The sequence below is a fragment of the Eucalyptus grandis genome, chromosome 11 (genome assembly GCF_016545825.1).
Source record: "Eucalyptus grandis isolate ANBG69807.140 chromosome 11, ASM1654582v1, whole genome shotgun sequence".
NCBI lineage: Eukaryota > Viridiplantae > Streptophyta > Magnoliopsida > Myrtales > Myrtaceae > Eucalyptus > Eucalyptus grandis.
The window spans coordinates 41139575-41152981 of record NC_052622.1 but is presented as its reverse complement, the minus strand read 5'-3'; the positions used below and the strand labels follow the sequence as shown (position 1 = coordinate 41152981).

General features: G+C 41.0%; 2 protein-coding genes across 2 annotated transcripts; both read left to right on the top strand.

Moving 5' to 3' along the window:
• The first annotated feature begins 533 nt into the window (after positions 1-533).
• LOC104426484 (UNC93-like protein 3) lies at positions 534-5761 on the top strand. The gene is made up of 10 exons (XM_010039551.3): positions 534-1037; positions 1279-1442; positions 1943-2006; positions 2120-2233; positions 2324-2368; positions 2702-2952; positions 3798-3888; positions 4699-4811; positions 4906-5026; positions 5405-5761. The coding sequence occupies exons 1-10, from the start codon at positions 837-839 to the stop codon at positions 5588-5590; spliced, it is 1350 nt and encodes a 449-aa protein (XP_010037853.2). The 5' UTR covers positions 534-836; the 3' UTR covers positions 5591-5761.
• Positions 5762-6737: 976 nt separating this feature from the next.
• Positions 6738-13114, top strand: LOC104426483 (probable ADP-ribosylation factor GTPase-activating protein AGD6). The gene is given in 5 exon segments (XM_010039549.3): positions 6738-7596; positions 7599-7949; positions 8041-8130; positions 11915-12416; positions 12812-13114. Coding segments are annotated over 4 exon segments (1407 nt in total). The 5' UTR covers positions 6738-7131; the 3' UTR covers position 12416; positions 12812-13114.
• Positions 13115-13407: the final 293 nt, after the last annotated feature.

Sequence of the window (13407 nt, the reverse complement as noted above, 5' to 3'; positions counted from 1 at the left end):
ACCTGCTGTCGATAATTAATAACAGTTATTGAGGAAATTATCCATGATATAGCATTACTTATCTACAAACAATTATTCCCAAGGATATCGACCTTGCTACGGCTTCATTACCTTCTTTTTTTCAACGGTTATGATCTTGTAACTGCATCTAAATTTCACTCCACTACTAAATAACTATTATATTCCTCCACTTTTTCACAGGTATCATTATCCATGAGCGCCAAACTTTTCAAGCTCCACTGCTTGACAGACGCATCGAATTCGCTTGCTTACAAGCTCCCGACGGTTGCTTCCAAAATCGTCTGCTTCACTACTTACCTCGATATTCATATAGATCAAAATGACCAGATCATCCCGACTTAAACAAATAAAAAGTACAAAATACCAAATTGAAAATAAAATAAAAATAAATTTGAACAAATAATTAAATGATTAAAGAAGAAAGAAAATGATATCTGGGCCTGCCGCCGACGGCGACCGGCGGTTGGGCGTCCCACGCAACGGGGAAGTCATGTCCGGATGCGCCAAAAACATTCATTTCGCCGTCTCCCTCGTCCTTTTCTTCTCCGGACTCTTCTGCTTGTCCGATCCCCCCGGATTCTTAATTCAATCTCGAGCCCTTCCTCCTTCGATCCCTCGGCTCCTTCTGTCGCTCGCCGAATCCGCACGCTGACGTCCATGATTCCCTCCACGTCGTCACGTAGCTCATCATGATCCTCGCCGGCACGCTTCGTGCCGTCTCGACCCCACCCGCGACGCGGACGCTACCGGGCGCCTGCTCTGCTATATAGCGGGTCGCCCCGCCACTGTGAAAGCTGGAGGCCCCAGGGGAAGTGATGGATTCCGCAGATTCTCTCCGCGATGAGGAAGCTCCGTTGGTCGTCGCCGCCTCCGCCGAGGCCTCGCCGGCGGCGGCGGCGGCGGCTCCGTCGCCTCGGGGGAGCCATGTCCGGGACGTCCATATACTGAGCTGCGGGTTTCTGCTCATCTTCTCGGCCTACGGGGCTGCTCAGAATCTCGAGAGCACCGTGAACACTGTGAGTTCCGGTTTCGGCGACGTTTCCGTTGAATCGCGGGCTCCAAGTTCGCATTTTTTACTTCCCCGGGAAAGAATTGAGAGAAATCGACGGTCGACAAGTGAAAACCTAGTAGCAGAATCTGGACTTCTGCGTCTGAGCTTGCTTTTAGGAATTGTTCCTTTTTTTTTTTTTTTTTTCTCGTTTCTTACTTCGTTTGACGTTGCGTTTTGGTTTGATGAGTTTCTTGATTTTGTTGCAGACGGATAATTTGGGCACGATCTCGCTCGGCATACTGTACGTGTCCTTCACATTTTTCTCCTTGGTTGCTTCTCTGGTGGTTCGGGCACTGGGTCCCAAAAATGCTATTCTTCTGGGGACTTCTGGTTACTGGCTGTTCATAGCAGCGAATTTGAAACCATCCTGGTATGCCCTTCTGCCTCTGTAGGTTGTCTATAGTACTTAGTCCGATTGCTTATAATTTTCCGGTCCCGGTGTTTCAAAGACTCCGTGAATTTATTGTACTCATGGGTCATGCCTTTTATTCCCCCATGATGGGGTATATAAGGTTGCTCCTAGTAAGCATAAGAGCCTCTAAGTGTTTTAAATGAAATGTTGTTGTAGGCAGATCGCTATGTTCTAAATTCAGAAATCTAGTTAGTCAGCTCTTAGGCATAGCTCATCATCTAATTTACTGCAAATGCCGAAATATCATGGATCTGTAGATGAGAGGGGTAGTCAGTAGTGCTATCGGTCTTTTGGCCATCATAAAGCCACTTTTAGTGCCAGATAGAGATAGTGAATATCAAATTAGGCAGTCCAGTTTTGGGCTGAAAAAGAAATTGATTGTTTACGTTTCTGTTCATTTACTCATAAACTTTGTGGTGGACTGCACACTCTTCATCTTTTAGCTGTTCCTGATGCAGGTTCACAATGGTTCCGGCTTCTTTATATCTTGGGTTTGGTGCGTCAATAATATGGGTTGGGCAGGTGAATATTTGCTTCCTTTTGATTTGTGTGTAAACTCAGTCTGTCTTTATTTTAGGTCCACTGCTCTTATCTTGTCATCGTTTTTTTCCCTTACCTAATTTTTTTTCTGTTAGGGTACATATCTCACCTCGACTGCGCGTACTCATGCAAAAGATTTAAGCTTACATGAAGGAACAGTTATCGGTGCCTTTAATGGAGAATTTTGGGGAACGTTTGCCAGTCACCAGGTCAAATTTGCTAATTGAGTTTTTTAAGATGGACTTTTTATCTTAACCATCCAGCATGTTGTCCTGATCTTTTTGACCATGTCTTTGCAGGTTGTTGGGAATCTAGTATCGCTAGCTCTTTTGAGTGAGGAAACGGTATGTGGCATCATCCCCTTACTCATTTTTTTCTTTTTTCTATCCTTCTGTTAAGTTTCTAATGTCACTAGCTGTTTCTAGAGAGGAATCTGTATGGAGCATCCCCTTACTCATTCCTTTATTTTTCAATTCTTTTGCTTGCTAATTAGCATACATAATCATACCACCTGAATTTTTCTTATTTTATCTGTTTATAAAAGGCAACCAGTACTGCCTTTTGGTGAGATCCTTTTTTACGCATGGAAAGATGATTATAACAAGTGTTTCTGCATTTGTTCTTATCTTCCCTTGACGCTTATCCTTCATTGTGGATATTGTTTCCCTTAAATGTAGGATGGGACTTCAAGCGGAACGACATTACTGTTCATTGTGTTTCTTTGCTGTACGACCTTTGGCACCATACTTATGTGTTTCTTGAGAAAAAGAGACAGTAGAGAAGAAAGAGCTTCCCCAGAATACCCTGCTAGTTTCCGTTCTTCTCTGGTGTCTCTATCAAAGTCTGTGATTAATCCTTTGTTTGATGTACGGATGCTGCTGGTAATCCCGCTGATTGCATATTCAGGGTTGCAGCAAGCATTTGTTTGGTACGTACTACATTACTCTGTAGTGTGTTTTTTTTTTTTTTAATTATTATTTTTTATGTTCTCGTGCATATGCCAGTCATTAATTTTTTATTTTGATGCATGTAATTGCTTGAAATCTTGATTAAGTCATCCTTTGATCCAAGGAGCCTCAAACTCACAAGTCTTTCATCCTTTAATTAAAGCCATAAAGGAAGTTTATTTAAGAATTATTACGTGGGGCTACAGTTGTATGCATACTTCTTGGTACTTGAACATCAAGTAGTCCATCCCATAAAGCACTGTCACCCTAATGGAGAATGAGTACTTTCTGTGAATTTGTTAACTTTTTTGTTGGTTTTCTACAATAGTTGATTCGCATTTAGTAGTGTTGCCATTGACTTGAGTTCATGGTAAGCAGCATGAAAAAAAATTGCCAATGCTTAAAATTACAACAGAATATACTTAAAGAAGAATGACTGAATGAATAAACTTTTTAATCAAAAGTCAAATAATAGATGCCTGTTAATTCTGTCTTAGTAATGCTTTTTTTATTCTCTGTGTCTTCCGATCAGTTTCTATGAAAAAATTATCTGAAGATGCTTTAGATGATTAGTGCAATATGCTGGTGATTAGTTGAACCATGGTTGTGCACAATATGATCTCAATCTTAAAATGGGAAGGTTCTGTAACAATACAATCAGCTTATCTGCATGTCACTATATGCAGAGTGTAAGATTGCTTGATGCGGTGATTCAAAGTCTTTAATGTTTAATTTAAATTGAACGACTTACTTGCCTTCAAACCTTTATTTTTGTTACTTTGTGGTTTTCCTAAGCGCCAGTTAATAAAACATCTTGATATCTTAGGGCTGAATTCACGAAGGACATTGTCAAGCCAGCTCTTGGGGAGTCTGGTGTAGCTGGTTCTATGGTCGTCTATGGGGTGTTTGATGCTATAGTAAGTATTAAAATACTTGCAGGATTTGGATCTTCACGTTCTTCTTAGCCCTTGATAATTTTATTACTTTTATGTCTTTTTCTACTTTGTGAACAAACTAATTTTGCAAAAGTATTATTGGCTCCTTTTTGATTGGGATGATGACACAAATGGTCTCTGAAGTTTGGCCCATTATTCAATGTAGTTCTTGAATTTTAACTCAGTGTGCACTTTCGTCCTTAAACTTTTAATTTGTTCAATATAGTTCTTGAACTTTTGGCGTATGTTCAATTTAGTTCTTGAACTATATGAAAATGTTCAATGTTATCTTTCAATTAATTCAAGTTTAGGGATAATATTGAATATTTTCATACAATCTAGAAACTAAATTGAACATATACCAAAAGTTGAGAGATGATATTGAACAAATTAAAGTTCAAAGACAATATTGTACAATATGCTAAAGTTCAAGGGCCACATTTTACATTGGGCCAAACTTTAGGGATCATTTGTCATTTACCCTTTTTGGTTTTGACTTGAGCATCATGGACTATTGAGTGTTATATTCCTTATTTTTGCATCGCTGCCTAAATCCTGCAAATTGTTAGTCCATGAGTTATTCTTGTACTCGAGGTCTACTTGGAGAGCTATCTTTACGAACAAGCTACCATTAGGACCTAATACTGGAAAAATGGCAACTAGCCTGCCTGAGTAAATAACTTTTTCCACTTGGTTTCTGGGTATTTTAGCTTATATATCCATTGCAGAACTGTAGGTTCTTGGATAGACTGCAATATTATAACCATTTCATTTAATGTGTATCTTTCTCAGTGCTCCCTGACTGCTGGTCGTCTCACCTCTGGTCTTACATCAATCACTTGGATAGTTTCTGGTGGCGCTCTTCTTCAGGCTTCTGCATTTGTCTGGATGTTGGTGAAAAGCAGGTTCTCTCTTTACTCAGATTGAGTTATGTAGCAAATTCTAATCAACACTGTGATCTGAAGCATCTATTTCCACCGTTATGATGTTGCAATGCAGCTTTAGCGGAGTGTTTCAGATTATATGCCCTCTTGTACTGGCTGCAATTTTGGGAATTGGTGATGGTGTTCTTAATACTCAACTGAATGCTCTTCTTGGATTGCTCTTCAAGAGTGATACGGTAAGAAAAAAGTTAAGACATGACTCTTTCTGGTATTGCATGCATAAGCATAAAGTATGATGAAGGATTCTGCCAATGAATTTCAAAACTTCAATGATTCCTCATAAAGAGTCAAACTAGGCTCGTCACGCACTTAAATTGAACTCCTGAATTGTGATCTACAAAATTTCATCTACCATCTGATATTATTATCGAGAGCTTTTTTGTGAATGTGCATTACTTCGTGTTGTCGCTTGCCTAACTTTTCAGGAATCAGAGTGCTTGCATTACATGTACGTAATATGTAGGTTAGGTGTATCTGAGTTGTTTCCTCCTGATTTCACTTGAATCGTCATCCAAGTATGATTTTTTGTCCATGTTGACTGCTTCTGGGGACAGGAAGGAGCATTTGCACAGCTAAAAGTCTGGCAGAGTGCATCGATTGCAGTAATCTTCTTCTTGAGCCCCTACATCTCGTTGCAGGCTATGTTATGGATAATGCTCGCCGGAGTCTCTCTCTCATTTTCTGGGTTTATGTACCTCTCTCTTAATGTAGAAAAAGCATTCTCCCGTTTCAGATTTTGAAAGCTTTGAATCCTCATGTTTCACGCTTCCAATATTCGCATTATATGGGAAAGTTGTATTCTCTGGGCTCTTGGAACCTGTCCGAGTGCAAAGTTCGCGAAAGTGAACTGACTTTGAAGTGTATTTACCATGTCTGTGAATGAGAAATTACCATTTGAATTTCCTTATAGACATATATGCTCTTAAAGGACGGAAGAGGACACAAGTAGAGTTTCAGATGGTACGTAAACAGAACACAGTCCTTTTCCAAGTGGAGTTCTACGAGGCAGTCGCGTGGGGTCATATTCATGTCATTTTAGCTGTCACACTGTCTGGATTTGAACGGACAGATCATTTCACGACAGAGCACAGATCTCGACATGGCTACTTCATAAGCATACTGTTGCTTTAATGGCATACTGGTTGTGACCTGGTGGCGGTGGTGCATGGGTTGATGTGGAAGAATAGAATGAGACTAATAAATGAATTTAGTATGTGTACTAAATTGAATCCAAACCATTGAAAATAGAGGGTTCTTTATAAGTCTTCTCATTAGATCTCATGGTCAAGATTTAATTTAGTGTACGTACTCAGTCCTCCGAATATCTTTATGTCCTCTGACCGAGTTAAGTTTATGCGTTTTGACATTGAAGCGAAATCTTTCTTTTTAATAGTTGGATACATCCTGTCTTATCTTTACGTTAACTTTAGTTTTCTTTCGAGTTTGAAAGAAATGCTATCCACCAAAGGCTCGAAATAACATATGAAAAAGGAGCGGCCAGGTGTTAAAGTAGGATTGGGGGAGCACAAGGATAGGTGAAGGATTGAGAACCTTGAATAGCCATAAAGAGTAAAGGGGTTAAAATAGCACTTGTTGCCCTCGTATCCTATGGCCAACTTTCTAACTGGACACATCGGCACCGATATCTCAAGTCTAGAGAACATCTTTTAGTTGCCCGAGGGTTTTCTCGGGTTTTCTCGGGTCGGGATTAGCTTATGAAGCCTCTCCCAGTCGTGGCGCCACATCAGCAACGCGTGCCACGGGGAAGCATGTCGCGGCCACCTCAGCGAATGCCACGTCGGACACAGAGAATCTGACCGGACAAATTAGGGAAGGGAAGGGAAGGGAACTCTAAGTAAGGACCTCAGGTTGAAAACAAAAAGATGAAGCGAAAATTGGCGTAGAAAACAGCAAAAATCCTCTTCTTCAACCCAATATAATAATTCTACTCGGCAATTCTTCGCTCTCACCATTCATGATTAGCGCGACATCGGTGCTGTTTCCTTTACCCCTCCTCCCGTCCTGCTCCTGCCTCCTCGCGGACAAGCGAGCGAGCCGACACGCGCGCACCAATTCCATCGCATGACGCGATTTCACGGTGTCGGTGATCTCCGCGATTTCTCTCCTCCGAGAAAATAAGAGGGAAGGGAATCGATCGGCTCGAATCCAGTCGCGACGATAACGGAAAAAAAAAGCTCCGATCTTTATCCCTCTTCCCCTCCTCCTCGAATCCGATCCGATCCGCACCGCACCGCACCGACCGGGAGGGGAGGGGAGGGGAATGGCGGCATCGAGGCGCCTCCGCGACCTGCAGTCGCAGCCGGCGAACAAGACGTGCGTCGACTGCGCGCAGAAGAACCCGCAGTGGGCGTCGGTGTCGTACGGCGTCTTCATGTGCCTCGAGTGCTCCGGGAAGCACCGCGGCCTCGGCGTCCACATCTCCTTCGTCCGATCCGTCACCATGGACTCCTGGTCCGAGATCCAGATCAAGAAGATGGAGGTCGGCGGCAACGAGCGGCTCAACGCCTTCCTCGCCCAGTACGGCATCCCCAAGGAGACCGACATCGTCGCCAAGTACAACACCAAGGCCGCCGGCGTGTACCGCGACCGGATTCAGGCGCTCGCCGAGGGCCGCCCCTGGCGGGATCCCCCCGTCGTGAAGGAGAGCGTCGGCGGCGGCGGCGGCGGCGGCAGGAGCAGGCCTCCCTTGGCTCAGAAGACGGGCGGGGGCGGCGGCGGCGGCGGGCGGACGGTGGTTGGGATAGCTGGGACAATGACGACGGCTTTAGATCTTCGAGCGATATTAGGCGGAATCAATCGGCCAGCGATTTTAGAGGCGGTGCTGGCGGCGGAGGGAGAAGCGGCGCTCCGGTGAGATCTAAGTCTACACAGGACATCTACACTCGGTCGCAGTTGGAGGCATCCGCGGCTAATAAGGAGACCTTCTTTGCTCAGAAGATTGCAGAGAACGATTCGCGGCCCGAGGGTCTCCCACCCTCGCAAGGCGGAAAATATGTTGGGTTCGGATCGAGCCCTGCGCCTCCCAGGATGAGTAACAACAATAATCCCCAAGGGGACGTGCTCTCTGCTGTATCCCAGGTTTGTTTTTGTACGGAAATTGTTGGCGATTCGATTGATTGATGCAGTGTAGAATGTATAATTAGTGAATCGAGGATTTCGTATTTTGCAGGGATTGGGTAGGTTGTCTTTTGTCGCTGCATCAGCAGCTCAGTCAGCTGCAAGTGTGGTCCAAGCAGGAACGAAGGAGATCACTGCTAAGGTATACAGAATTTGGAATTCTATTGGTTTGGCTTATAATCATTTGGACAAGAATTTGCCTCTTTGACGTATGTCAGAATGTAATTCACTCGAACTAGGCCAGCAACAAGTTCAGCAGTATTGATTTAGGATGGAGAAGATTGGCTGCAGATTTTTTGTTCTTGATTGCTTTCTCATGCTTAACATTCTCTATTGTCATGGTCGATTTTGTTTAGAAAAGACTAACTGAGGAATACTTTTCTTGCTGTATGCTTGAATCTTTCTTTTGCATGCTAATGGCACTGGTTAGATAAATCCGTGGATCAAAGGGTGTAATTGGGATGGCAATTTTTTGTATGGATAGTGATTGTAGCATATTGACCTTTTAGAGGTTTTGGATGATAATGCTACAAAGTAAGCTTGCTCGGCACAGAAGTTGTGAGCAAAGTTAAAGCATGTGGGTCATGAAAATTACTAGTCATATATAGTCTCGTACCCATCTGGTATATCTTGAATTTGCATTTGTTTGAAAAGGTGTTTCAGAAGATTATTTTGAGTTGACCTTTGGGCAGAAATTTTGGTGACTCTTGTTGGTATGATTCTGAACAATGCAACATAATTGGACAACTTAATTCTTGATATTTCGGAGCTAACTTACAGCAGAAAACTGACAGTTGATAATGGCATCATTAGGCGGGTAAGGTTACTGGTGAAGACCCACTAAAGTTTTTTTTTTTTTTCTTTTTCTTTGGAGTGAGGGACAATGTCGACGACTACTACTACATTACTGCATTTGCACTTGTGTTTGTGGATACGGCACTTGTTTTATTTTGCTGGAGAGATAATTCTTTACTTGGGGCCAATGCTGGATAAGTATTCTTGCTCTTTCCAGTCAAGCAATGTTATAGAGCATATGCGGGGTTTCTTTGCAAAAAGGTTAAAAGTAATTTGAATGTTTTGAGAGTTGTCTCCACCAGTTCTGTAGATCGATGACCATATGTTAGATGATACCACCCTCTAGGACTCGGTTTAATCTTCGTCAAATAGTTACTAATTAGTGGGTAGAGCACTTATGTTTTCATTAGTATTCTGACTTCAGATTGGCCAGGAATTGCTTTACTACCCTCTTTTAGTAATTAATTTGTAGTTTGTCTTTTCTGTGTGACTTTGCCTCAAAGTCCTATTCTGTTTCATTTCCACCATAAGCTTTTAAAATCCTTGAAGTCATTGTATTTTTAGTGGGAACGTAGTCACTTTTGAAGCAAGTGATGCTCGCAAAATGCCCTTTTTATTTTCCTGTGTCACTTTGCTCTTTGTAGTTAATTTGGTATCACTTTATTCCCTATTCTTTCACAACCTGTCCTAGTTTGCCTTGAAATCCTTACTGTTGCTGTATTTCCATGTGAATGTAGTCACTCACTCTTGAAATCCTTCTTTGTTAGTCAATGCATAAGGAGTAATTGAATCCCAGCCAAAAAACATAATAAGGATTTGGGGGCAAATGTGGGTGTGTAAGGGTGCGTTTGGTAACGTTTCTATTCAAAACTTGTTCCTTGGAATAGAAATAGTTCTGTTCTAAAGAACAATTTTTGAACAGAAGAACATGTTTGGTAATTGCTCAAAATTTCTGTTCCTGGAATAGAAAAAGGACAGAAACACGTTTAGTGAACTTGTATAATTTTCTTGTTTCTTTTATTTTTTTCATTTTTTTATTTTTCCTTTTTTCTTGTTCTCTTTGGTGGTGGCCGGCGACCGGTTGGGCGACGGCCGCGCGAGGCTTGGCCTCGCTGGTGGCTGGGCGACGCCGACTTGGTGGTGGCCTGGCGAGGCTCGGCCTTGCTGGTGGCTGGGCAAGCTCGGCCTCGCCGGGGGCCGGTGACGCTCCGGCGAGGTTGCCGGCCCTCGACAGCCGGTCGACGGCCATGGTTAAGGTCGGCGACCGGCCAAAGAAAAAAGAAAAAGAAAAAAGAAGAAGAAAAAGGAGAAAAAAAGAAATAAGTTTTGTGTTTTTGTTTTTTTGTTTCTTCAAAAAGTGTTCCCTGGAACAAGAAATAAGTTTTTCTTGTTTTTGTTCCAAATTTGTTCCCGGGAACGAAAAAATAAATTTTTTGTTCCCGGGAACAAAAGCGTAAACAAATGTGTTTCTATTCTCTTTTTGTTCCCCGGAACAAAAGAACAGAAATTGTGTTCCGGGGAACAAAAAAAGAATACAAACAAAAATGCCCTAAATGTAAAGGACAATTTTCCCCTACTACCCAAAAAAAGAAAGAAAGAAGGGAATTGGAAGGGAAATATAAACAAATAATTTGAGGCAGCAAATAAATGTGCTTGTCAATTGCAAAATTCATTAACGTTATCTTTTCTCTTTGGACAAATAATAGAGAAAACCTGTGTCTTTTTAGTTGTACAAGGATGATGAGTCCCAAATTGGTGTCCCAATTAGAATGATAGTTTGAAGACAGATCACTATGAATGATAAATCAAGACAAACGAAGTCCTTCAGGCATCATAGCCAGCACATTTCATGAGTCCTTGAGCACCACACTAAAAAAAAATAATTGTGTTACCGAATCTGAAAGCAAAGAATTGCGAGAATCTGAAAGCAAAGAATTGCAATTAGAATGATAGTTTGAAGACAGATCACTATGAGATCTCAATAAATTTCATTCAGTTGATGGTTTCTATCCATAGGAGAGCATGTATTTATAGATAATCAAATCTCACTCCAAACTGAGGTAGGAAACCTCTAGACAAGAAACATAATCGAAATAGGAATCTTAGTATGAGAAGTATGATATCCTACTTATAATAAATTATGAAAATTTATAAATTTTTAGCAGTACTCAAATTTTAATAGGTAGAATCTCTCCCAGTTAGCACTCTTGATAGAGTCGTGAATTGATATAACTGTCCATCATAATCAAAGCTTGGTAAAAGCATCAATATTTGGACAATTGTCAACTTGTTTAATTGTGTGACTGCATCGAATATGGGGGAAGTGGTCTTTGTAAGCATTGGTTTCTCTTATGTACTTTAAATATGTAATGGCTAGCTTCTCCTTTTTCTCCACATTTTGTTAGTTTTGGTCCAGCCTGTAGCTCTCAGCGATTTTAAAGAACTTGTCACAGATTTCACAAAGTTTAGGCATTTTGCTTTTCTTATGATTTTGCTTGAAAGGTTCCCTGTATTCTCTTTTTGCCCTATAACTAAATTCTTATGTTCTGAGGACAACATAAGACATTTAACTAACCTTTTTGCATAATGGCGTGTTGTTGCCAAAATATCATTCATGAACTGTCAACCATCTGCTGGCCTTTTAACAATGTGGATGATGATGGTAGTATCTTTTTCAGATTCTTTCATATATGAAAGCCGCATGTCTGCAGGCTGTTCTTCTGTTAGAGTAAAATCTATGATCTTTGTGGCTGTTAAATTGGGGCAATTATCTGGATGACTTTTTGGAAGATTTGATTGGTCCTTTTGATTCTGTTGATATGAAATGCTTTCTGGTTCAATTTCATTCTCCTTCAGATCTCATCATTGAATGCTGGGATCAGGTTGATTCTTTACTGCTGAACTCGGGTGTCTTTGAGAATTAGAAGTTGATGCTGTTACTCAGTTAAAGCCCTCTTATTCAACTACTATTGACTCGTAAAGTGCATGCTTTTAGTTTGATACTCTGGTCTCGACTATGATCAGCATTTTTTATGATAAGGATATGTGAGCATTTTTGTTTGGTTTTTCCTTGATGGGTTAAATGAATCTCCTTCTTTTGGGTGGTCATATTGAGATAAATCATTTTCCAGGTGAAGGAAGGAGGCTATGATCACAAGGTGAATGAAACCGTCAATGTTGTGACTAATAAAACAACAGAGATTGGACAGAGGACATGGGGCATTATGAAAGGAGTAATGGCGATAGCTTCCCAAAAGGTTGAGGAGTATACTAAAGATGGCGTGAGCTGGAACAATGAAAATTGGCAACGGAACGACAATGAGAGAAATGGATATTATCAGGAGTTTAAGCAAGAGAATAAAGGATGGAATGCTTCGTCTGGAGGGCAGTCTTCTTCAAGTGGAAATGTCCAAACCTTTAGTTCGACCTCTTGGGATGATTGGGACCACAAAGATAATAAGAAGGAAGAAACAACAAAGGGAGGCACATCTGGTAACAATGATGGTTGGGCTGGATGGGATGATGCAAAGGAGGATGGATATGATAACTGGTATCAGAGTGCCCCAAATAAGGGAACTGCTGGTCACAATGGGAAATCAGATGCCACATGGACAGAAGGAGGCTTCCTTTAAGGTATATGGCAACTTCTCTAACATGCCTTCAAATGTAGGTTTCTGTGGTGTGAATTATTGTGAAAGAGCCGATGTGCATCTTAATGCTAAGGACTCAATGCCTTGTTCTTTTTATTTGTATTTTTTTTTTTAATGAGAAACAGGTTTTCACATCTTGAAGAAGCTTCTTATTTAATTTTTTCCCCCACTCGTTGTATGCCAAATTTGAACTGCACATTGACTGATGGAGGTGTCAGTAGTGTTGAGTTCTCAACATTGACCTCTCTACTCTGTCTGACTTGTTCTAATCATGAATTATTTAACAAGAACAGCTTTCGATCAGATAATTCTTATGTGGGAAGGTAGAGCATATTATATTTTCTACTGACTCTATTTTATTTGTGACTTCTTGACAAGATTGTAGCTACTCATCCAATGGCGAGTAAGATGGAGATTTATTCAATAGAAGGTATCAAACAGCTGCCGATAATGGTTTCTAAACTTTGTTTTAGGTTTTGCGTCAATGTTTTCTTGTGAGATTTGTTGGACAGCTTTGGCATGTTCCAAAGTAGTTTATGTATGTAATAACTGCCATCAAAATATTGAGAGAAGACTGATTTTTGTGAGTACAACATCATTATTTGTAACTGGAATTTTTGTTAAAGCAATTCAATGGTCATGTTGACTTCAGTCGGATATATTATATATTGCCTTTTGTGATTATGCGTTCCGTGTTATTTGTTTTTTGATTTGTATTTATTAATTTGATGCCAGTCCAATTTTGTCAAAGATGAAGATACTTTGGGGAGGGTTTAACGTACCTGAAGTTCATCTGGTCAAATCCTCCATTTCGACGATTATGCGAAGTGGTTGAACATGCATCGCATTTACACAGTTTCATTGTCCTAGGAAATAGACTGTCGATGTTCTAGCATTTGTCTTAGAGGTCGTCTTTATAAAGATGTGATTTCCAACATGAGTTGCATGCTTATTATATGAGTTGAAACTTTGAA

Excerpts from the sequence above, each read along its gene's own strand:
- LOC104426484 (XM_010039551.3), top strand. The coding sequence starts at position 837 with ATGGATTCCGCAGATTCTCTCCGCGATGAGGAAGCTCCGTTGGTCGTC. Across the intron at positions 2,007-2,119 it reads CAATAATATGGGTTGGGCAG|GGTACATATCTCACCTCGAC; the intron begins GTGAATATTTGC and ends TTTTTCTGTTAG. Across the intron at positions 3,889-4,698 it reads ATGGGGTGTTTGATGCTATA|TGCTCCCTGACTGCTGGTCG; the intron begins GTAAGTATTAAA and ends TATCTTTCTCAG.